This window comes from Serinus canaria, chromosome 22 (genome assembly GCF_022539315.1).
Source record: "Serinus canaria isolate serCan28SL12 chromosome 22, serCan2020, whole genome shotgun sequence".
Lineage (NCBI taxonomy): Eukaryota > Metazoa > Chordata > Aves > Passeriformes > Fringillidae > Serinus > Serinus canaria.
In genome coordinates this window covers 2,957,451-2,979,053 of record NC_066335.1, presented here as the reverse complement: position 1 = coordinate 2,979,053, position 21,603 = coordinate 2,957,451, and the positions used below count along the sequence as shown (strand labels likewise).

The window sequence follows — 21,603 nt, the reverse complement described above, 5'->3', positions numbered from 1 at the left end:
CAGTGAGGGCACGGAGCGACGGGAGGACACCGGTAGCCACGGGCACGGGCACGGCCGGGACACCGGGAGCCTCGGGCACGGCCCAGACACCGCGGGGAGCCGGGACCGGGCGCCTTCTGCTCGGAGCTTTGCTCCCAGAGCTGCCGGGGGGGCTCGGGGCAGGAGGAATAAAGTGTCCAGAGCATGCCAGGGCCGCTGGCACTACCAGCACCCACCTCGGTGTGTCCCTTTGTCCCCCCTCCGCGCCATCGGGGGCAGGGTGCTCGGTGTGTCCCTTCATCACTGCCAGCTCCAGGGTGCTCTCCCTTCATCCCATCATGGTCAGGGGGCTCCCCCTTCCTTCCCTCCATCCCAGGGGGGTCAGGGACGCTCGGGTGTCCCGGGGCGGGGGGAGGTGGCAGAGCCGCGGCTGGCAGAGGGCACCGCTACCATGAGGTTTGCCCGGGCTCAGCCTCACACAGCTGGGCACAGCTGGATGGCGCTGCCCAGAGGCTGCGGTAATCGGGGTGCTGCTCCGTCCTGTCCGATGGAGGAAAATGACTGAACCCCGGCGGGCAATTAGCACGGGACAATTAATTAACACCGGGCAATGAGCACTGGGCCATGAACAAGAGGCGATGGGCACCAAGCGATGACCCTCGCGGAATCAGCACCGCCTAATTAACCCCGCGTAATTAACTCTGCGCCACGCTCCCACGCGGCCCCTTTAAGGCCAAGTCCCGCCCGATCCGAATGGCAGCAGGATCAACCAATGAGAGGCGAGCTGCGCCGGCGGGTTGACCAATAGGCGGTGAGCAGGGGGCGGGGCCGGCGCGGCGGAGCCCCGGCGCGGTGAGTGCGCGGCGCATGCGCGGGGGGGGGGGGTCCCGGAGCCCGCCCGGCGACCCCCGGAGCTGCCGCTGCCCCCCCCGAGCTTCACTGCGGCCCCCCAAGCTCACTGCAGCCCCCCGACCCTCATCGCACCCTCCTGGCGCTTCCTGCAGCCCTCGCCATCCTTCCTGCATCCTCCTGATGCTGCTTGCAGCCCCCCACCCACCCCTTCCCGCAGCCCCCCGACTCTTTGTGCATCCCACCCATCCTTGGTGCAGCCCCCCGAGCCTTGCTGCACCCCCCGAGCCTTGCTGGAACCCCCCCAAAACCGTGCCCGCATTGCAGACCCCCAAATCTTTATTGCATCCTCCTTAGAGCACCCTGCACCCCCCAAACCTTTACTGCAGCCCCCAACCCACCCCAACCCCCTGCACCCTGCATCCCCCCAAGCCCTCCTCTTTCTGCACCCCCCAAACCGTCACTGAAGCCCCCCAAACCCTCCCTTAGTTGCACCCAATAGCTCCCCAAAACCCTCCCCTGCAGCCCCCCAAACCTTTCCTTTACTGCAGCCCCCAAACCCTCATTGCAGCCCCCCTACCCATTTTCTTTCTGCACCGAACAGCCCCCCCAAAACCCTCCCCTGTAGCCCCCCCAAACCCTCCCATAATTACACCCAATAGCCCCCCCAAATCCTTTCCTGTAGCCCCCCCCAAACCCTCACTGCAGCCCCCCAAAATCCTTCCTGAAGTCCACCAAACCCTGCCCTGTAGCCCCCCCAAACCCTTCCTTTACTGCAGCCCCCCAAATCCTCACTGCAGCCCCCCAAACCCTTCCTTTACTGCAGCCCCCCAATCCTCACTGCAGCCCCCCAATCCTCACTGCAGCCCCCCCAAACCTTCCTTTACTGCACCGCCCCCCCCCAGTCCTCACTGCAGCCCCCCCAAACCCTTCCTTTACTGCAGCCCCCCAAACCCTTCCTTTACTGCAGCCCCCCAATCCTCCACTGCAGCCCCCCCAAAGCCCCGTCCCCAGCGCACCCCCAGCCCCTCCTGCACCCTGCAGCCCAGCTCGCCCCCGTGCCCCCCAGGCTGGCAGCAGCCCCTCCCCCCCTGGGACCCCCCGCCTCCCCCCCCAGCTCCAGCCCCCCCGGCACCCCCCCAGCCCAGCGAGCTCTTCTACCCCAGCGCGGGCATCGCCCAGTCCAGCCGCCCGTACCCTCCCAGTGCCGCCCAGTCCGGCCAGCCCATTCCTCCCAGTATCTCCCAGTCCAGCCAGTCCTTCCCCACCAGTATCCCCCAGTCCAGCTACCCCTTTCCTCCCAGTATCTTCCAGTCCAGCCATCCCATTCCTCCCAGTATCTTCCAGTCCAGCCAGCCTTTCCCTCCCAGTATCCTCCAGTCCAGCCAGCCCTTTCCTCCCAGTATCTTCCAGTCCGGCCAGCCTTTCCCTCCCAGTAACCACCAGTCCAGCTACCCCTTTCCCCCCAGTATCCTCCAGTCCGGCCAGCCTTTCCCTCCCAGTATCCTCCAGTCCAGCCAGCCCTTCACCTCCTTCAGCTTCCCGTGCATCCTGCAGTCCAGCCAGCCCTTCTCGTACCGCAGCCCCCCCCGGCTCCCCAAATCCTGCCAGCTCTTCCCGGCCGGCCCCCTGTGCCCCCCCCAGTCCAGCCAGCCCTTCCCGTCCTGTGCCCCCCCCTGCCTGCCCCAGTCCAGCCAGCCCCTGTCCTACCGCAGCCCCCCCCGCCTGCCCAAACCCCTCCCCGACCCCTTCCCCGCCTGCGCCCCCCCGGGGGTCCCCCAGTCCAGCCGACCCTTCCCTTTCTGCGCCCCCCCCTGCATCGCCAAGGCCACCGAGCTCTTCCCGTGCTACGTCCCCCCCCAGCCCAGCAGACCCCTCCCCATTTACACCCCCCCTGCCCATCCCCCAGTCCAGCAGACCCTTCCCCTCCCCCGGCACCCCTCAGCCCCCCTCCCCGTGCGCCCCACAATCGCCGGACCCCCTCCCTCACCACCCCCTGCAGCCCCCCCGGCGCCGCGGCTCTTTGTCCCCTCGCCTGCACGTCTGGGGGGTCCCCTCGCCTCCCCAAAACCCCGCCACGCCCTGAGCCGGCCCCGCCACGCCCGCAGCTGCCGCGGGACCCCCGCCCCCATGGGGGACGCGCCGGTGCCGGAGCTGGAGGCGGTGCTGGATGGAGGCGCCTGGGAGGTGGGGGCGACTTTCGAGGGGTCCCCCGCGACCCCCGGGCCCGTCCGCCTGGGCAGGAACGTTTGCTACGTCGTGCTGGCCGTGCTCTTCAACCAGGAGGTGAGGCAGCCCCGCTCCCAGTGCTCCCAGTGCGGCCAGGCCATCTCCCCAGTGCTCCCAGTGCGGCCAGGACATCCCCCCAGTGCTCCCAGTGCAGCCAGGCCATCCCCCAGTGCCCCCAGCCCATTCTCCCAGTGCCCCCCAGTGCCCCCAGCCCATTCCCCCAGTGCTCCCCCGTGCTCCCAGCCCATTCCCCCAGTTCCCCAGTTCAGTCAGAACATCCCCCCAGTGCCCCCAGTCCATCCCCCAGTGCCCCCCAGTGCAGCCACCCCTTTCTCCCCATCATCTTTCAGTCCAGCAACCCCAATACCCCCCAGTATCCCCAGTTCAGCCACAATTTCCCCCCAGTACCCCCAGTACAGGCTCCCTGTGCCCCCAGACCCCCTTTCCCCCCAGTAGCCCCAGTCCAGACCCCCTTTCCCCCCAGTAGCCCCAGTCCAGCCAGTCTTTCTCCCCAGTATCCTTGAATCCAGCACTCCTTTCCCCCCAGTATCCCCAGTCCAGCCGCTGGGGACAGTCCCCCCCAGCCCCCCATTTCCCCCCGGTCCCCCAGGACGCGCTGCTGCTGGTGCAGGAGGCCAAGCCCGAGTGCCGGGGCCGCTGGTACCTCCCCGCGGGCCGCATGGAGCCGGGCGAGGCCATCGTGGCGGCGCTGCGGAGGGAGGTGCGGGAGGAGTCGGGGCTGGAGTGCGAGCCCGTCACGCTGCTGGCCCTGGAGGAGCGGGGCCCGGCCTGGATCCGCTTCTCCTTCCTGGCACGGGCCACAGGTTTGTGCTGCTCCGAGGGGCACGGGGGGCACGGGGGGAGCGCCCCCAGCTGGCTCCGTGGTGGGTGTCAGTGTCCCCTGACAGTGTCGTGATGGCACCCCCATGGTGGGTATCCCGGTCCCCTGGCACCCCCATGGTGGGTATCCCTGTCCCCTGCCAGCCCCATGATGGGTGTCTGTGTCCCCTGCCACCCCCATGGTGGGTATCCCTGTCCCCTGGCACCCCCATGATGGGTATCTGTGTTCCCTGGTACCCCCATGATGGGTATCCCTGTCCCCTGGCACCCCCGTGATGGGTATCCCTGTCCCCTGGCACCCCCATGACGGGTATCTGTGTCCCCTGCCACCCCCATGGTGGGTATCCCTGTCCCCTGGCACCCCCGTGATGTTTATCCCTGTCCCCTGCCACCCCCATGGTGGGTATCCCTGTCCCCTGGCACCCCCGTGATGGGTATCCCTGTCCCCTGCCAGCCCCATGATGGGTATCTGTGTCCCCTGCCAGCCCCATGATGTTTATCCCTGTCCCCTGCCAGCCCCAGGATGGGTATCAGTGTCCCCTGCCAGCCCTAGGATGGCAAGTGGTACCTCTGTGATGGGAATTCCTGTCCCCTGCCAGTCCCACGATGGGAAGTGGCATCCCCATGATGTTTATCCCTGTCCCCTGCCAGTGTCATGATGGAAAGTGGCACCCCTGTGGTGGGTATCCCTGTCCCCTGGCACCCCCATGATGGGTATCCCTGTCCCCTGCCAGCCCCATGGTGGGTATATGTGTCCCCACTGCTCCTGTGCCCAGGCATCCGTGTCCCCTGCCACCTTTGTGCCAGCTCCCTGGTGTCCCCTGCAAACCCCATGGTGGATTTTGGCGCCTTTGTGCCAGGCCATCACTGTCCCTTGCCACCGCACCCCATCCCCCAAACAGGGCCACCAGTGTCCCCTCTTAGCCCACCTCGGGGGTCTCAATGCCCCACCAGTGTCCCCTCTTAGCCCACCTCGGGGGTCTCAATGTCCCACCAGTGTCCCCCCCAGCCCCTTCCCGCCGCCCCTCTGTCCCCCCCATTCCGTGCCACCCCTGTCCGCGCAGGTGGGACCCTGAAGACCCTGGAGGAGGCTGACTCCGAGTCCCTCCAAGCCACCTGGTGGCCCGGGGACCCGCGCTCGCTGCCGCTGCGCTCTCCGGACATCCTGCCCGTGCTGGAGCTCGCCGCCCGCTACCGCCGCAGCCCCGCTCACCCCCCGACGCTGCCGCGGGAGCTGCCCTGCTCCCCGCTCTGCCTGCGCCTCCTGCTGCCCTTCTCCAACGCCTCCGGCGACCTGTGGCTGCTGCTGGCCACCGCTGGCACCCCGCACCTGCCCGTGGTGGCCTGCGGCACGTCCCCCTCCGAGCTGCGTGCGGGGCTGCGCCCGCCGCTGCTGCGGCTGCTGCGGGAGCGCCTGGCCTGGGAGCCGCAGCCCGCGGCTCTGGGGCTGCTGGGGCTGCAGCACCGCCCTGGCGACTCTGGGGACACCGATGGCATCTGCTTCAACGTGCTGCTGAGCGTGGCCCCGGGCAGGCAGCGGGAGCAGCCCCCCGAGCCCCGAGACCCCGCGCTGTGCTGGTGGCCGGTGCGGGAGGAGCGGCTGCGGGGCCGCGTCCTGCGGAGGCTCCGTGCCACCGTGCCCGTCCGGAGCTAGGGCACCGAGAGCCTGGGTGTGGGAATGGGGGGCTCGGAGGGGCAAAGGGGGCGCCCCGGGATGTGCTGGCCGGGGATGGGGGTGCTGCGGGGCTGGGGGTGCTGGGAGCAGAAATAAAATAAACCCGGCTGCTGCTGCTGCTGCTATGTCCGGGCTGGTGGGAGTGGGGTTTGGGGGGAAATGGGAGTTGGGGGTGTTTGGGGGAAAATAGGGGGTGGGATTTTGGGGTGTTTGGGGAAAATGGGAAGTGGGTTTGGGGGACAATGCAGAGTGGAGTTTTGGAGTGTTTGGGGGAAATGGGAAGTGGGTTTGTGGAAAACGCAGAGTGGAGTTTTGGGATTTTGGGGGGAAATGCAGAGTGGAGTTTTGGGGTGCTTGGTGGAAAATGGGGAGTGGGTTTTGGGGGAAAATGCAGAGTGGAGTTTTGGGGTGTTTGGGAAGGGGCACAGGAGGTGGTGCTGAGTCACAGCTTTATTGGAGCAGAGTCCCATCACCCTGGGGAGGGGCTTTGAGGGGTTGGGGGGGACAGTCCCCCACCAGAGCACACACACGTCACACACACACAGACATGTCACACATGTCACACTCCCCCTGCCACAGAGCCAGGGCAGGGGACAATCGAGTCCTTGCAGCTGAGGGGGGGGCTCTGTACCGCACACCCCATTATTGCCTAAAAATTCCCTGCTGGAGCCTTGGGGGGAGCAGGAACCACCACCCAGGAGAAGCCACAGCAGCCACGGCCCCGCGCCCAGCACGGGGACGTGGCGACACCTCGGGGCTGGCCAAGGTGACAACGAAGGACCCGGCGCCTCCTCATCCTCCTGCCAGGTCCTTCCCGCGGAGCCGCGGCCATTCCTGGCTACTGCAGGGCCACCGGAACGCGGGCTGGGCCACCCCCAGCGGCCACCACGGCCAGGCCCAAGAGGGGGAGCTCGGGGAGGGGCTCAGGGTGGCCCCTCGGGTGGCCCCTTGACCAGGGCGATGGCAGCCAGCTCCTTGCAGAACTCCTCCAGCACCACCACGCCCTTGAACAGCACCGTGTGATCCACCCTGCGGGGACACCAGCGATGGGGGAGGGTCTGTTGGGTACAACCCCTCCCCAAAAGGGCATTTTGGGGGACTCACTGCTCTCCTGGCACCAACCCCAGGAGCTGCTGGCGCACCAGGAGCAGCTTGGCCCTGGAGTGGGGCACGCGCTGGAGCCGCTGCATCAGCTCCCCGATCACCTGGGGAGGGAGGAGAGAGTCACCCCCCCCCGGCCAGGGCGTGTCCCCGTGTCCCCGCACCCCCGTGGGTGACATTACCCTGACGAGGACGGAGAAGAGCGAGCGGCAGCCGGGGGCCAGGTTGAGGTAGGGGTCCAGCAGGTACTCGTGGAGGTGGGGGTGGGGGAAGGCGGCCAGCTGGGACAGCACCGAGGTCACCTGCAGGTTCAGGCTGTAGGGCTGGGATGGGGGGGGATGCTCAGGACCTGGTGTGGGGGTGACACCCCCACATCCCCTCGTTCTGAGCCCGTCCCCACCAAGCTGATGCTTTTGGCCACTTTGTCCCCATGATGGGGGTCCTGGGGGGGCACGGGGCAGAGCCCGGTGGGCACCCAGGTGTACCCCTGGTACCTGATCCAGGATCCGGCTCATGCGGTCAAACAGCACCTTGAGGAAATGTCCCTCGTAAAAAGCCACTCTGGGGTGGCAGGAGTGACAGGAGTCCAGGGGCCGGGGGGACGAGGGCCACCCCCACGGGGCTGCGCTGGCACGGCACGCCTGGACCTGCCCGGGGGTGACAGCAGGTGAGAGCCAGGGCGGGGACAGCCACCAGCTGGGGCTGGGGACACCCCCAGGCACCCACCATGCCCAGGGCATCGTGCACGTAGGTGTCGTATCCGCCCTCCTCCATGCACGAGGAGGTCTTGGCCTCCTCGGGGACCAGGCACAGGAAGCTGGAAGAGAGGGAGGAGAGGATGGGGAGGGGGATGCAGCCCCCCCATTGCAGCCCAGCCCCTCCAAACCCCTACCTGCTGACCACCTCGCTCACTTGCCCCTTCCCCGAACGGGTCAGTGCCGGGGAGGGATTTTTTGTCGCCCCAAAGCTGTCTGGGAATCCATCGGTGAAATAAGGATCCTCCTCCAGGTCCCTGTGCGGGGTCAGCATCAGGGGGGTGGGCAGTGGGTGGGGGGCGCCCCCCTGGCCCTGCCCCAGCCCCCCCCTCGCTCACAGCCCGTCCTCCTCGGGGTCCGTCTCGGGGGGCCCGCGCTCCTCGGGGCCGCGCTGCAGGTACGCCCTGGCCTCCAGGTTCCGCAGCACCAGGTTGTGAGCCACGTGCTCGTGGGGCTTCCTCAGCAGCTCCTCGAAGAGCCGCAGGCTGGCCAAGCTGATCTGGGCACGGCCACCAGGGTGAGACCCCCGGCACCGCTGCCCACCCACCCACCCACCCTGCCAGCCCAGCCCAGCCCGCCCAGGTAAGCTCACCTCGTCGCACAGGTGGTCGCAGCGGTCGATAAGCTGTGCCCGCAGAGGGTGGGGGGCGTCCCCGGGGGTCTCGGGGTGCCGGTGGGGCCCCAGCAGGAAGAGGACGAGGCGGTGGAGCAGGGCAGGGGCGCGGAGCTGCCGCACTGTGCCCGTCAGCACTGCCGTGGCGCCCAGCACGGCCAGCTCTGACCTGCAGGGGTGGGAGGGGGGGTTTGTCCAGGGAAAAGGGGGAAACCCCCCACTCCTGGCTCCGAGGGGGGCCTGAGGAGCAGAACCCCTCAGCTGGGGTCGGGGTGTTGTCCTGGAAAAAGGGGGTACCCCCTCCTCTGCTCCTGGCTCTGGGGGGGTCCTGAGGAGCAGAACCCCTCAGCTGGGGTCGGGGTGGTTGTCCAGGGAAAAGGGGGAACCCCCACTCCTGGCTCCGAGGAGCAGAATCCCCCAGCCGGGGTCGGGGTGTTGTCCTGGGAAAAGGGGGAACCCCCCCACTCCTGGCTCTGAGGAGCAGAACCCCCCAGCTGGGGTTGGGGTGTTGTCCTGGGAAAAGGGGAACCCCCTGCTCCCCTCCTGGCTCTGAGGGGGTCCTGAGGAGCAGAACCCCCCAGCCGGGGTCACTCACATCTGCAGGAGCTGCGGCTGCAGGATTCCCTGGAAGAACTTCTCCTCCATGGCCTCACAGATGGCATCGGCCACGAGCTGGGGAGGGAGGGAGGGGCTGAGAGTGGGGACCCCCCCCAGGACGAGACACAGCCTTAAATTACACCCCAGGAGGTTTGGGTTGGATTAGGAAGAGTTTCTCCAGAGAAAGGGTGACTGGATGTTGGAATGGGGCTGCCCAGGGAAGTGGTGGAGTCGCCACCCCTGGAGGTGGCACTCGGTGACAAGGTGGGGGATCAGGCACAAATCCATGCCCAGATGAAGGAATCCCGTGGTTCTCACCGGGTGGGCACCCATCACCAGCTCATCCAGGAAGTCCAGCCAGCCCAGGAACTCTGCCAGGCTCTCCTTGCCCGGGAATTCCCCGTCCCCAGCGCCGTCCCCCTGCGACCTGCATGGCACGGAGAACGTGGGGCTGTGCCACCGCCTGGCTGGCACCTGGCACCCCCAGCCCAGCGCCCCCTCACCTCCAGCTGGCCCTGTCCATGGCCAGGATATCAGCAGGGTCGGTGCCAGCGGGCACGGCGCTGTAGAGGTGGCAGAGATGTCCCACGAGCAGCTGGCACAGGGCACTGCCCCGCACCAGGCAGGTGGCAGCCGCCTCCTGGGACAGCCCCGCCAGCAGCAGCAGGTTCTCCCGAGCCTTCAGCGCCACCCGGCTCTTCTGCGAGGAAGAGGAGGAGGGCACGGGGGTGGCCACATGCCCGGCAGTGCCCGCTGTCCCTGAGGTGCCACCCCTGAGGCCGTACCTTGCTCCTGCACAGTGCCACCAGGCAGGTGACGAGGTTGCTGTCCCTGCGTGGCGGGCAGGGCTGGGCTGGAGGGCAGCTGGCAGAGGTGCCCGAGGGATGCTCCAAAGGGGTGGAGCTGGCAGTGGTGCCTGGGGGATGCTCCAAGGGGGTGGAGCTGGCAGAGGTGCCCGAGGGATGCTCCAAACCCTCTGCCCTGTGGGTGGAGCTGGCAGCGGTGCCCAGGGGATGCTCCAAACCCTCATTCCTGTGGGTGGAGCTGGCAGAGGTGCCCGGAGGATGCTCCAAACCCTCTGCCCTGTGGGTGGAGCTGGCAGTGGTGCCCAGGGGATGCTCCAAACCCTCTGCCCTGTGGGTGGAGCTGGCAGCGGTGCCCAGGGGATGCTCCAAACCCTCTGCCCTGTGGGTGGAGCTGGCAGCGGTGCCCGGGGGATGCTCCAAACCCTCTGCCCTGTGGGTGGAGCTGGCAGTGGTGCCCAGGGAATGCTCCAAACCCTCTGCCCTGGGGCTCTCTGGGGCTCTCCTCCCGTTCAGGATGCTCTTTCCCTGGAGAGGAAGAGGAGCAGCAAAACATTGCAGCCACCACCTTCCTCCTCCTCCTCCTCCTCCTCCTCCTCCTCCTCACCCCGAGGAGCTTTGTGGCAGAGAGGAGGCTGCAAAGGGGGGTCCAAAACCCCAATTGGGGGAGCCCAGACCCCGCTGGGGACCCCACACTGTCCCACCTCCAGGATGTAGGGCAGCAGGCTGGGATCCTGCTGGATCTTGGAGCAGAGCACGGCGGTGAACTGCAGCTCCTCCTTCTCGGTGCCGGAGCCCAGGCGGTCCCCGCTGAGCTGGAGCAGCTTCTGGAGAGCAGGGGTGGGGACATGGGGGTGATGGAGGTGTCACCCGTGGGTGTCACCCCCAGGGGACAGGTGGCACCTCACCTGCACGGGCCGGTGCACGTTGAGGTAGTGCAGGAGCGGGTGCTGCAGCTGCCCCAGCAGGCGGCTGAAGAAGAGCAGGACCTGCTGCCTCATGCCGGGGGGATACTGGGACAGGGAAACGGGGACAGCAGTCAGCCACAGTCCCTGACCTCCCTGGAAGTGCCCCAAACCACCCCAAACAACCCCCAGCTCTCCTGAACTGTGACATTCACACTCTCTGGAAAAATCCCCTCACCCAGGATTGTTCTCCTGGGAAGCTGAGAAGCCTCAGGGAAAAGGGAAACAATTCTGATCTCATTTGCTTCTCCTGTGCTGTGCTCATGTGGAATGTGTTTAAAAATGAAAACAATCCTGATCTCATTTGCTTCTCCTGTGCTGTGCCCATGTGGAATGTGTTAAAAAATGAAAACAATCCTGATCTCATTTGCTTCTCCTGCGTTTTGCTGCTTTGGAATGTGGTTGGAGATTGTTTACCCACAGGTGATTGTTCCATTGCATTCTGGTGTGAATCCTTTTTGACTCTTTAGCCAATCAAGGCCAAGCCGTTTTGGGACTCTGGAATGAGTCTGGCACACAGATATTATGAAAAAATAAAATAAAAATAGAAATTAAAAATAAAAATAAAAATAGTAATAGAAATAGAAATAAAAATAGAAATAAAAGTAAAAATTTAAAAATAAAAATAAAAATAAAACCATCTGCTACTTGGCTTTGCAGGAGGAAGTGCCAGGTGTGGAAAAAAAGTAAATATAGGCCAAATATATAACAAATAAAATGGTTCTGCTGTCCTTTTCCTGCTAATAATAGCAAAAAGGCCCCAAGAAATAGATTTTATTCAAATAGAGGTGGAAACACGCTGGTCCTTTCACACCCAGGAGGATTTGGGGTTTTGGGGTGCTGGGAAATGGGAATAATCCCTCAGATTTTTGTTTTCTTTAGTATAGTTTAGTACAGAATTATTTAATATAAAATATTATCATAAAATAATAAATCAGCCTTCTGAGAACCTGGAGTCAGGTTCATCATTCCTCCCTCCATCCAGGCAAACACAATATTTAACAATGAGGAGTTTAACTCAATTCTCTGAGTAAAAAAATCTGGGGGATTATTTCCCATTTCCCGGCACCCCAAAACCCCAAATCCCCCTGGGTGTTTCCACCTCTATGTGAATAAAATCTATTTCTAGGGACCTTGTTGCTATCATTAGCAGGAACAGGACAGCAGAACCATTTTATTTGTTCTATATTTGGCCAATATTTACTTTTTCTCCACACCTGGCACCTCCTCCTGCAGAGCCGAGTAGCAGATGCTTTTAGTTTTATTTTTAAAATATCTGGTTCTATTTTAATTTATTATTATTTTTATTTTTATTTTTTATTTCTATTTTTAATTTTTATTTTTATTTTTAATTTTTAATTTTTTTATTTTTATTTTTATTTTTATTTTTATTTTTATTTTTATTTTTATTTTATTGTATCTATAGGACAGGTATTTTTTAAAAAACCTTTCCTGTGCAAGCAGGGATGTGCTGAGGCACAAGCTCCCAGAAAGAATCCCAGAGGGGAACTTGAGACCCTCCCCAAAAATCCAAGTTCTCCCTCACAAAAACCCGATTTTCCCCAAAAAAAGCCAACTATCCCCCCAACAAAAAAACCCGATTTTCCCCAAAAAAACCCCCAAGCCCTGTGACCACCTCCCACTTCACCAACTCCCGTTCTCTGGAAAAACGCTCCAAAATTCAAATTACTGAGGGGCACCAGGTAAAGCAGCTGGGACAGGCTGCGGGTTCGGCCTCTCCCGGGGGATTTTCCCGATTCCCTGGGAATTCCCGGGCTCACCTCTGCCTTTCCCAGCGTTGCCAGCGTTTCCAGCAGTTTGTGCTGCAGCAGGAACTCCAGGCACGGCCCCGCGTCCCCCGGCGGGCGCTGCCGCTCCTCGTGCGCCAGGATGTCCAACATCTGCCGCAGGCGCCACGGGATGTCCGTCTGTCGCGCCGGGACGCTCTCGTCTGCGGGGTGTGGGGATTGGGGATCAGGGATTTGGGATTTGAGGATCAGGGATTTGGGGATTTGGGGATCGAGGGTTTGGGGATCGGGGGTTTGGGGATCAGGGATTTGGGATTTGGGGGTTTGGGGATTTGGGGATCAGGGGTTTGGGATTTGGGGATCGGGTTTGGGATTTGGGGATCAGGGGTTTGGGGATCTGGGGGTTTGGGGATCAGGGATTTGGGATTTGGGGATCAGGGATCTGGGATTTGGGGATCAGGAGTTTGGGATTTGGGGATCAGGGTTTTGGGGATTTGGGGATCAGGGGTTTGGGATCACGGATTTGGGATTGGGGGATCAGGGGTTTCAGGGATTTGGGGATCAGGGATTTGGGGATCAGGGTTCGGGATTGGGATTCGGGTTCGGGGATCAGGGAATTCGGGATTCGGTTACTGGGGTTCAGGGATTCGGGGATTCAAGGGTTCGAGGATTGGGGATTCAGGGTTTCAGGGATCTGGGATTGTGAAGTCAGGGATTCGAGGATCAAGGATTCGAGGGATTTGGGGTTAAGACTCAGGATTCGGGACAGGGGTTGGCAGGGACTAGGGATCAGAATTCAGAGATTGGGGGGATTCAGGGGTCAGGTCCAGGGATTCAGGGATCAGGGATCTAGGGATTCAGGGATTGGCATTCAGGGGTTCAGGGTCCGGGATTTGGGATCAGGGGTTTGGGGATTCAGGGATTTAGTGATCGGCACATTCAGGGATACAGGATTAGGATCAGGAATTCAGTGGATTCAGATCCAGGGATTCAGGGGTTCAAGGATCCGGGGATTTGGGGATTCAGGGATCTTGTGATCAGGGATTTAATGATCCAGGGAGTCGGGAATTCAGAGGTTTGAGGATTCAGAGATCCAGGGGTTCAGGGATTCGGAGATCCAGGGATTCAGAGATTCAGGGATTTGGGGATTCAGGGATTTGGGAATTCAAGGATTCAGGGATCCAGGGATCTGGGGATTTGGAGATTCATGGATTCAGAGATTCAGGGATCCAGGTATTCACGGATTCAGGCATTCAAGGATGGGGGGCTGTGGCAGTACACCCCCCCACCCCGGGCACAGCAGCGAGAGGGATGCCCCGTTGAGGTGCCAGCCGTGCCAGTGGGGTTCTGCCAGGGGTTTTCCCTGATCCGTGCCATCCCTAAATCCTGCTCCTCCGGAGCGGGAACGACGCTAGATGGCAATGTGAGGATGGAACAGCTGCTTCCGCCCCGGCCTAGGACGCTGCCGGACATCCCGCTCCTCCCGCCGCTGCCCGTTCCGTTCCCCCGGTGGGCACCGGAGCCCCCCCGGCAGAGCCGGGACCGAGATCCGCCGGGGAACCGGGGCCGGAGCTCTCCCGGCGCTGTTCCAGCGCTCCCGGGGTTCCCGGAGGGACGTGTCCCAGCCTGTGCCGGGAGTGTCCCCAGCCACCCCAAAGTCCCCGTGCCGACCCCACGGCGCTGCCAGGGGGGCGCGGCTGGGCAGGGCAGAGAGCCCCGCGTGGGGAAATCCTGCCGGGCTTTGGGGAGGGGGTCCCGGGGCCTGTCCCCACCTGCCAGGGCAGCCACAGCGCACTCGGGTCCTGTGCCAGGGCACGGGGTCCCGTCGCAGGGTGCAGGGATTTGTCCCAGGACACGGGGTCCTGTCCCGGGACATGTCCCCTGACCCTCCCCAGGGCACAGGTATCATTCCTAGGCCGGGAATCCCGTTTTAGGACACAGGGACCCTCTCCAAAGACCTCTCCTGGTCCCTTTCCAGGATATGGGATCGTGTCCCAGGGAATGGGGTCCCCTCCTAGAGCGCTGCGACCCCTCCCCCGCCCCCGCCTCGGGCACAGAGACCTTATTCCCGTTTTTAGGACACACTATTTTAGGAATCGAGGACCTCTCCTAGGACACGACAACTCTGTTCCCACACCACAAGGACTTTATTCCCACCTGAGACCCCCTCCCGGGGAAAAAGAACTCCATGCCGGGAAAGACGGACCCCATCCCGGGACAAAAGCACCCCAAGCCCGGGGCACCGGGACCCTCTCCCCGCACCCCCCTCACCTGTGGCCTCCAGGTAGTAGCCGGTGATGCCGGTCCAGTGCTCGGTGAAGGCTTCCAGCAGGTCCACGCTGGGCTCCCGCTGCTCACACCGGGATCGGGGTCAGGGGCGCGCGGAATCCCCCGGTCCCGGTTCCGGTCCCGTTCCTCCCGCGTCCCTCCCGGCCCCGCTCACCGTCTCCACCGCCTGCTGCAGCAGCGCTCCCAGCCGGCTGAGCATGGCTGGGACCCCCGGGACCGGCCCCGGCCCCGGTCCCGACCCCGCTCCGGTCCCGCCGCCCCCGGCCCCGCCCGCGCCGCCGGCCCCGCCCCGCCCGGTCCCGCCCCCGGCGGCTCCGCTGCCGCTCCCGGCGGTATGGGGCGGGGAGGGAGCGAGAAGGGCGGAGGACGGAGGGGTTGGGAAGGTGCCTCAGCCCTAAAATTGCTCCGCGGGCAGTTCTGGATGGGGGTGGATTCACACATCCGCATGGGAACAAACTCACACACACCGGGAGGGGGGCATCAACCCAGCCCGGACGGACCCCACAAATCCCATCACGGGGTCGGGACTGACCCCACAAACCCCTTCACCGGGATCAGGATACCCCCCAAAAACTGCTTCCTTGGGATTGGGACTGGCCCCACAAACTCCTTCACCAAGATGGGGATGGACCCCACAAACTCCTTGCACCAGGATCAGGATACCCCCCACAAACTCCTTCCCTGAGGTCGGGATTGACCCCACAAACTCCTTCACCAGGATGGGGATGAACCCCCAAACTCCTTTCCTGGGATCAGGACTGACCCCACAAACCCCTTCACCAGGACTGGGACTGATCCCACAAACCCCTTCACCAGAATGAGGATTGACCCCACAAACTCCTTGCACTGGGATTGGGATTGACCCCACAAACCCCTTCACCAGGATTGGGATTGACCCCACAAAATCCTTCACCAGGATGGAGCCCATGCACACCAGGATAAGGACAAGGACACTCCCCTTCCCAGCTCACCCCTTCCCATAAAACCCAAGTTTTATGACATTTCTTTTTTTTTTAATTCTCTAAAAAAACCCCCAAAAACATTTCTCCAATTAAAACCAAACCCTGACAAGCACAGCTGTTGGAAAAGCACCCAGGGCCCAGCCCGGGTCCCGCTGACTCCAGGGAATGGACAATCGGATCCCTCCCAAATAAACCTGTGTCCCCCGGGGTTTATCCACACCCATCCCTGGAAATTCGGGGTCCTGGGGGGAGATTGGGGTGGGCCCACACTGGGGACAGATCCAGCAGCGTCTGGAGTTGTGCACCCCAAAAAGGAGGTGAGGATGCAGCAGGGAGAGGCAGGAGAGCCCCAGCTGGGAGCTGATATGTGACTATCGATATATCTGGATATAAAAATAGATGTGCGTAGTGGTAGTGTTGATACTGGTGGATAAAAGTGGAATTCCAGGCTGAGCCCAGGCTGGTCCTGCACGATCCACGCGCAGCCCGATGTTCTCTGGGAGGCTCCGTGGTCCTCACATGGCAGATTTCATCTCCCACTCCTGGAGAAATTAAAGTGGGGGGGGGTCAATCCTTCATTCCCTGTCCTGTGGGATGCCCTAAACCCTTCAGTTCTGGATTGCCAAGCAGACTGTGCTCTGTTCACCACCTGCATGGCAGATCCCTCCTGTCCACTGGGCAGTGTTCCTGATCTCTGCCACACCCACTCCTCCCTGGGGCACACCTGCTGATAAGAGGCCATTGGATGTCCCTGCATGGCTGATAAGAACTGCAGCATCCCACTGGGAGATGTGAGCCCAGGGGGAGGAGCCAAGCATTCCTACCCGGATAGAATCTGGAGATCCTGGAACACCAGCACGGCTTCTGCACTGGATTCCCAGAGGAGCAGCAGCTGCCTCTGGCCCTGGATCTCCAGAGGCAGAGTGCACCCTTCTCCAGGATCCCTGCTCCAGCAGAACCAGCCCTGGCACTGCAGGAGGGCTGAGCCACAATTCCAGTGGCACTGCTGCCAGCCCCTGACCCACAGGGTGTCAGGCTGTGCTCTGCCTCTGCCAGGGCTGCCTTGGGTCACTGCACTGTTCATTTTATCCTTTCATTTTCTTCCCTAATAAAGAACTGTTATTCCTGCTCCCATAATTTTGCCTGAGAGCCCTTAATTTCAAATTTATAACAATTCAGAGGGAGGGGGTTTGCATTTTCCATTTCAGGGGGGGCTCCTGCCTTCCTTAGCACACACCTGGCTTTCCAAACCCAGACACCTTCCCATTCCCCCGGACCCCGGGGTTACCTTTGTTTTCCGCATCACATTTCCCTTCCCCGCCACCACCGGGGACGGCGGCGGCCTCAGGGCGCTCCTGGCCGACGTGGTTCGCTTCAGCAGCGGCCTGAGGAACGATCCCTGCGGGAAAAGCAGCGGAGGAAGGCTGAGAGGGGCCCCCGAACCTCGCCGTGCCTGTCATTCAGGGCATCCCTGGAGTTCCAACCTCGCCTCCTACGGTGTCCCCCACATCGGAGCCGGCCGAGCCGGCGGTGGCAGCGATGTGACCCTTCAGGGACTTGCCGAGGGCCAGCAGGTTCATCTCGGAGCCGGCTCTCAGCCTGCCCTTCACGCCCCTCTCCAGCTGCCCCACCTTCTCCTCCAGCTTGGGAAAGGCTCTGTTCCCTGCAAGGACAGAGGAGCGATGCCAAGGCCGGGCACTCCCAGATCCTGGGCTGATCGGCAGGAGTGGGCGCGGGCAGGATAGGGAAGTGCCGGCAAGCCCAGAGTGGGCAGTGCTGGACCCAGCGGTGGCAGTGCCCAGCCCAGAGTGGGCAGTGCCTGACCCAGCGTGGGCAGTGCCTGGCCAGGAGTGGGCAGTGCCTGACCCAGCGTGGGCAGTGCCTGACCCAGAGTGGGCAGTGGCCGGCCAGGAATGGGCAGTGCCCAACCCAGAGTAGGCAGTGCCTGGCCCAGAGTGGGCAGTGCCCAGCCAGGAGTGGGCAGTGCCTGACCCAGCGTGGACAATGCCTGACCCCACAGTGGGCAGTGCCCAGCCCCAGAGTGGGCAGTGCCCAGCCCAGAGCTTTGTTATTTTGCCTTCTATTAAAACTTTTCTGTTTCTGCACTACTACAGAAGCCACCTTGCTGATTTTATGCTGTTTTCAGTGTGAAATATTTCTCTGAGAGCTCATACGACCCGGCTGGAAGAGATCAAAACATCCCCAGAGCCCCTGGGTGCTCCTACCGACGAGGACATCGAGCCCTTCCCGCGTGCCCTTCCTCTGGGGCAGCGTCAGGGTGTGCTGGGAGCGGGACAGAGCCCGGCTCTGCAGGCTGGGGCTGTCCTGGGGCAGCTGGGCACTGGCAGGCCTGGCCCGGAGAGCTGCTGGGGCTGCTGGAGGAAGGGAAGGGGAGAGAGGGTCAGGAGGAAGGGCAGGGAGATGGTGGGAAGGGAAGGGAAGGGAAGGGAAGGGAAGGGAGGGAAGGGAAGGGAAGGAAGGGAAGGGAAGGGAAGGGAAGGGAAGGGAAGGGAAGGGAAGGGAAGGGAAGGGAAGGGAAGGGAAGGGAAAGGGAAGGGAAGGGAAGGGAAGGGAAGGGAAGGGAAGGGAAGGGACGGAAGGGAAGGGAAGGGAAGGGAAGGGAAGGGAAGGGAAGGGAAGGGAAGGGAAGGGAAGGGAAGGGAAGGGAAGGGAAGGGAAGGGGAAGGGAAGAGGAAGGATGATGGGGAGGAAAGACAGGGCAAGGATGCTCAGGGGACAGAGCAGAGGAGGGACACTGGGGAGAAAGGAAAGAGAAAGGATGATCAGGAGGAAGGGAAGAGGAGAAACGCTGGGGAGGAAGAACAGGGGAAGGACACAGAAATCCCAGCTCCCATCCCAGCCCGCAGAGCTGGGGAAGGTGGGGACACCCCGCCGCACCCCTGGCTGGGGCACCCCGCCCCTCTCACCTGCCTGCGCGGGCCGGGCACCGCCCGGGGCGTGGCTGCTGGCACAGGCGGGCAGGGCAGACGCGGGTCTCGGGCGTTGCCCTTGCGCTGCCCGGTCCAGGCTCTGCTGCTGCGGAAGGAAGCCCGGGAGAAGCCCGTGGGCAAGGGGACGGTGGGAGTGGATCCCCCCACGCTGAGGGGCGCTGGTGGGGGGCAAAGAGCCCCAGCAGATGTTACCAGCTGCTGCAGCCGCTCCGCGTTGGAGTAGAGATGTTTGGGGGTCTCGGCTGGCGGGGGCTGCCCGAAGGGATCGTCCATGTAGGCGTTGGGGGTGGGGACACGGCGCAGCAGCAGCCCCCTGCGGGCAGGAGGGGCTCGCGTTACTTCCCGCACCCCACCTGGAGAGGGAGGGCTTGGGGGTCCCCAAATCCTTACCCGGCAGCGGGGCGGCTGCTCGGCCTGGGGGGTCTCGGGGGGGGCCCGTCACCCTTCTTTGGCTCCACTCCTCCCCTGGCCTGCAGGGTCTTCAGCCACGCTTCCCTTTCCTCGTCCGAGCGGGTCTGGTGGGGGGCAGGGTATGGGGTCAGGGGTGCCCCCTGGGGCAGGGTCCGGGCTTAGGGGGTGCCCTAGGGCAGGGTCTGGGCTCAGGGGGTGTCCCCGGAGCAGGGTCTGGGGTCAAGGGGTGCCCCCGGGGCAGGGTCTGGGCTCAGGGGGTGCCCCAGGGCAGGGTCTAGGCTCAGGGGGTGCCCTTGGCAGGGTCTGGGCTCAAGGGGTACCGCCGGGGGAGGGTCTGGGGCAAGGGGTGCCCCCCTAGACAGGGTCTGTGCTCAGGGGATACCCCCGGGGCAGGGTCTGGGCTCAGGGGGTGCCCCCGGGCAGGGTCCGGTCTCAGGGGGTGCCCCCGGGCAGGGACACGGGGGTACCCTGGTGGTCCCTCACCTGCAGCAGGGCGAGCTCCCGGCCGCGCTGGGCGATGCGGATCCGAAGGTTTTGTGGGGAGCCGGCGGCCGCCCCGGGGGACACCTCGCAGCCGTCCAGGCGCAGGGCGCACACGGGGCGCTGGGCAGCGCCGGGCTCCGGGAACATGCGCAGGGCTCCGTGCCGGACCGCGCACCACAGGCGCTGCCAGCGGCCCCGCAGCCGCACCGCCAGGAACCCTGCGGGCAGCCCGGTCAGCGGGCACAGGGGGTGGCACCCCCGAGCCCCGGCCCCTCGCAGCCCTCACCTCCTTTGGAGTCCTCTCCGGGCCGCGGGCTGCGGGCAGGGCTCCGCCGGGAGCCATTCTCATCCTCCTCTTCCTCCTTGCCGAGCTGGGGTGCGGCAGGCTGAGAACCCAACTCGGTGGGGTCTCAGCCCCTGCACCCTGACCCCCTCCGCAGGAGGAGCCCAGGATAAGGGGTTGGGGTGGGTTCCTGAGCCGTTCCCGTGGGACAAACTCACCCTGCTGAGCCTCGAGGAAGGTGACGCAGGGACACTGAGGGCTGCCAGCCCGCTCGGGGCATCGCTGCTCACCTCCTCGATCACCTGCCGAGGGAAACGGGCAGCGCTGCACCCCTGCTCCGGCTCTCCAGCTAAAAAAGCTCCGCATGACCCCGAGAAGGGAACTGGGGACACCCCGGACCATCCCCAGCCCCCTCCGGGAGCACCCGAGCAGAGCCGCGCCCCCATTTCCCCCTGCCCGCCCCGCTCCTGCCCGGCTGCAACACCTCCAAACCTTCCTCCAGTCCTCAGCCTGCTGCCGGCTCTGGAAGCCGATGACCAGCACCTCTCCTGCCGTCCCTGTCACCTTCAGGGCGTGGGGCATCTTCTTGCCCCGCTTGTCCTTGTAGGTGACGCGGCAGCCGCGCAGGTCCAGCTCCAGCACCGGCTGCAGGTCAGCGGCGCACCTGAAGCACTGAGGGGGGCACAGCGGGGTCAGGGGGGCACGGAGGGGCCAAGGGGGGCACGGAACCCCCTCCATCTCCTCATCCATGGTCCTTCGCAGCCCCTCACCAGCAGCACGTGCTCCCGGACGATGAAGAGCTGCTTGGCCCACTGGCCGAGCCAGCGCTTCCTCCAGAGGAAGCCGCAGAGCTGCGGCTCGGGGCGCCCGGGGGGCTCGGCCTCGGCGCTGGGGGCCGACGGCCAGCGCAGGTAATGGGCCCGGTCCGTCACCCCCTCCTCCTCCTCCTCTTCCTCCTCTCCGTACGACTCGTAGTGGCTGCTGTCGCTGTCGCCACCGCCTGGGAGCCAGGATGGGGTCAGGGCGGGGGGAGTGGGGGGCGATGGGGAGGGGGTGCGGGGAGACCTCACCGCTTCTGCCGTGCCCGGGGGGTTCGGCATCCTCGTAGGAGTCATCGGCCGTGGGGGCCGGGGGGACGCCCGGCTCCTTGTTCTGGGGGTACAAGGGGCGTTCCAGAGGTGCTGCCCCACCCGGGGGAACCTCGCGGGGTCCCCAAATCACTGCCGGGGGCGGGTGGGCACCAAAAACCCTTCCTGTGCGAGCAAGGTTGGCCAGCGGTGCCATCCCTGGCATGGCCGTGCCCCTTTCCCACCCCCCCGAGCCCCCCCAGCCCCTCGGTGCCCCCTCTCACCGCTCCGGGCGGGCTCGGGGCGCTGCCAGGGCGGGCTCTGCCTCCCTCTGCCTCGCGCTCCCGGAGCCTGCGGGGAAAAGCAGGACCGGCAGCGCCGTGCGGGGGTGCTGAGGGGTCGGGGACCCCCCTGAGGAGGAGATGGGGGGTGGAGAGGAGCGTGGGACTCACCGGGGCTGGTCCGGCCCTGCGGGGTCCCCGGGGAGGGCGAGAGGCAGCGCATGATCATGTACTCTGCATCCTCTGCTGCGGGGGCAGCGCCGGGTCACGGCCCCGCTCCCGCGCCTGCCCCGCTGCCCACCGGGCACCGGCCGGGGCCTCCTCCCGCCCCCAGCCCCGCACTCACACGGGCCCTGCAGCCGGCCCAGCAGCTCGGACACCGATCTTTTCTTGGCCCGAGCTGCGGCGCTGAGGCTCTCGCGGTCCAGGATGAGAAGGAAGGAGCGCAGGTCCGACAGCAGCTTGTCCAGGTCTGCGGGGGACAGGGACAGCGACGTGCCACCGCTCCCTCAGGAGCACCGCGTGCCCATCCCTGCCCCGCACTGGGCAGGGCTGGGGGGTCCCCGATGCCATGGAGTCACCCCGATGCCATGGGGGTTGTCCCCGATGCCATGGAGTCACCCCGATGCCATGGGGTGTCCCCCATGCCATGGGATGTCCCTGATGCGGTGGGGTGTCCCCCGATGCCACGGAGGGTCTCCAATGCCATAGGGGGTCCCCGG

General features: G+C 64.2%; 3 protein-coding genes across 4 annotated transcripts; 1 reads left to right on the top strand and 2 right to left on the bottom strand.

The window, feature by feature from the left end:
* The first annotated feature begins 1,946 nt into the window (after nucleotides 1-1,946).
* On the top strand, nucleotides 1,947-5,634 carry NUDT18 (nudix hydrolase 18). The gene is made up of 3 exons (XM_050983090.1): nucleotides 1,947-3,114; nucleotides 3,668-3,881; nucleotides 4,962-5,634. The coding sequence occupies exons 1-3, from the start codon at nucleotides 2,959-2,961 to the stop codon at nucleotides 5,549-5,551; spliced, it is 960 nt and encodes a 319-aa protein (XP_050839047.1). The 5' UTR covers nucleotides 1,947-2,958; the 3' UTR covers nucleotides 5,552-5,634.
* A 370-nt stretch (nucleotides 5,635-6,004) lies between these two features.
* FHIP2B (FHF complex subunit HOOK interacting protein 2B) lies at nucleotides 6,005-14,702 on the bottom strand. Of its 2 annotated transcripts, XM_050983084.1 has the most exons (17): nucleotides 14,598-14,702; nucleotides 14,426-14,504; nucleotides 12,188-12,357; nucleotides 10,350-10,454; nucleotides 10,146-10,268; nucleotides 9,424-9,969; nucleotides 9,142-9,338; nucleotides 8,957-9,065; nucleotides 8,637-8,713; nucleotides 8,021-8,210; nucleotides 7,767-7,927; nucleotides 7,566-7,685; nucleotides 7,400-7,490; nucleotides 7,168-7,320; nucleotides 6,856-6,996; nucleotides 6,677-6,777; nucleotides 6,005-6,601 (listed from the first exon to the last, which is right to left on the bottom strand). In XM_050983084.1, exons 1-17 carry the CDS (start codon nucleotides 14,640-14,642, stop codon nucleotides 6,496-6,498), a joined length of 2,514 nt encoding a protein of 837 aa, XP_050839041.1. In that variant the 5' UTR covers nucleotides 14,643-14,702; the 3' UTR covers nucleotides 6,005-6,495. The 2 variants fall into 2 exon arrangements, with proteins under 2 accessions (XP_050839041.1, XP_050839042.1); XM_050983085.1 differs by lacking the exons at nucleotides 6,005-6,601; nucleotides 6,677-6,777 and having other exon boundaries at nucleotides 6,857-6,996; nucleotides 7,400-7,465.
* A 758-nt stretch (nucleotides 14,703-15,460) lies between these two features.
* On the bottom strand, nucleotides 15,461-21,094 carry LOC108963607 (actin filament-associated protein 1-like 1). The gene is made up of 14 exons (XM_050982942.1): nucleotides 20,885-21,094; nucleotides 20,604-20,685; nucleotides 20,304-20,533; nucleotides 20,026-20,205; nucleotides 19,752-19,835; nucleotides 19,537-19,636; nucleotides 19,251-19,468; nucleotides 18,747-18,871; nucleotides 18,549-18,669; nucleotides 18,333-18,441; nucleotides 17,631-17,780; nucleotides 16,890-17,068; nucleotides 16,694-16,804; nucleotides 15,461-15,947 (listed from the first exon to the last, which is right to left on the bottom strand). The coding sequence occupies exons 4-14, from the start codon at nucleotides 20,113-20,115 to the stop codon at nucleotides 15,921-15,923; spliced, it is 1,314 nt and encodes a 437-aa protein (XP_050838899.1). The 5' UTR covers nucleotides 20,116-20,205; nucleotides 20,304-20,533; nucleotides 20,604-20,685; nucleotides 20,885-21,094; the 3' UTR covers nucleotides 15,461-15,920.
* Nucleotides 21,095-21,603: the final 509 nt, after the last annotated feature.

Coding starts and splice junctions, on each gene's coding strand:
- FHIP2B (XM_050983084.1), bottom strand. CDS start 14,642: ATGCTCAGCCGGCTGGGAGCGCTGCTGCAGCAGGCGGTGGAGACG. Junction 9,970..10,145: donor TGCTGCCCTACATCCTGGAG/GTGGGACAGTGT, acceptor CTTCCTCTCCAG/GGAAAGAGCATCCTGAACGG. Junction 9,339..9,423: donor TGGCACTGTGCAGGAGCAAG/GTACGGCCTCAG, acceptor TCTTCCTCGCAG/AAGAGCCGGGTGGCGCTGAA.
- NUDT18 (XM_050983090.1), top strand. CDS start 2,959: ATGGGGGACGCGCCGGTGCCGGAGCTGGAGGCGGTGCTGGATGGAGGC. Junction 3,115..3,667: donor CCGTGCTCTTCAACCAGGAG/GTGAGGCAGCCC, acceptor CCGGTCCCCCAG/GACGCGCTGCTGCTGGTGCA. Junction 3,882..4,961: donor CTTCCTGGCACGGGCCACAG/GTTTGTGCTGCT, acceptor CTGTCCGCGCAG/GTGGGACCCTGAAGACCCTG.
- LOC108963607 (XM_050982942.1), bottom strand. CDS start 20,115: ATGCCCCACGCCCTGAAGGTGACAGGGACGGCAGGAGAGGTGCTGGTC. Junction 18,872..19,250: donor GGGAGCTCGCCCTGCTGCAG/GTGAGGGACCAC, acceptor GCCCCCCACCAG/ACCCGCTCGGACGAGGAAAG. Junction 18,442..18,548: donor CGGAGCGGCTGCAGCAGCTG/GTAACATCTGCT, acceptor TTCCTTCCGCAG/CAGCAGAGCCTGGACCGGGC.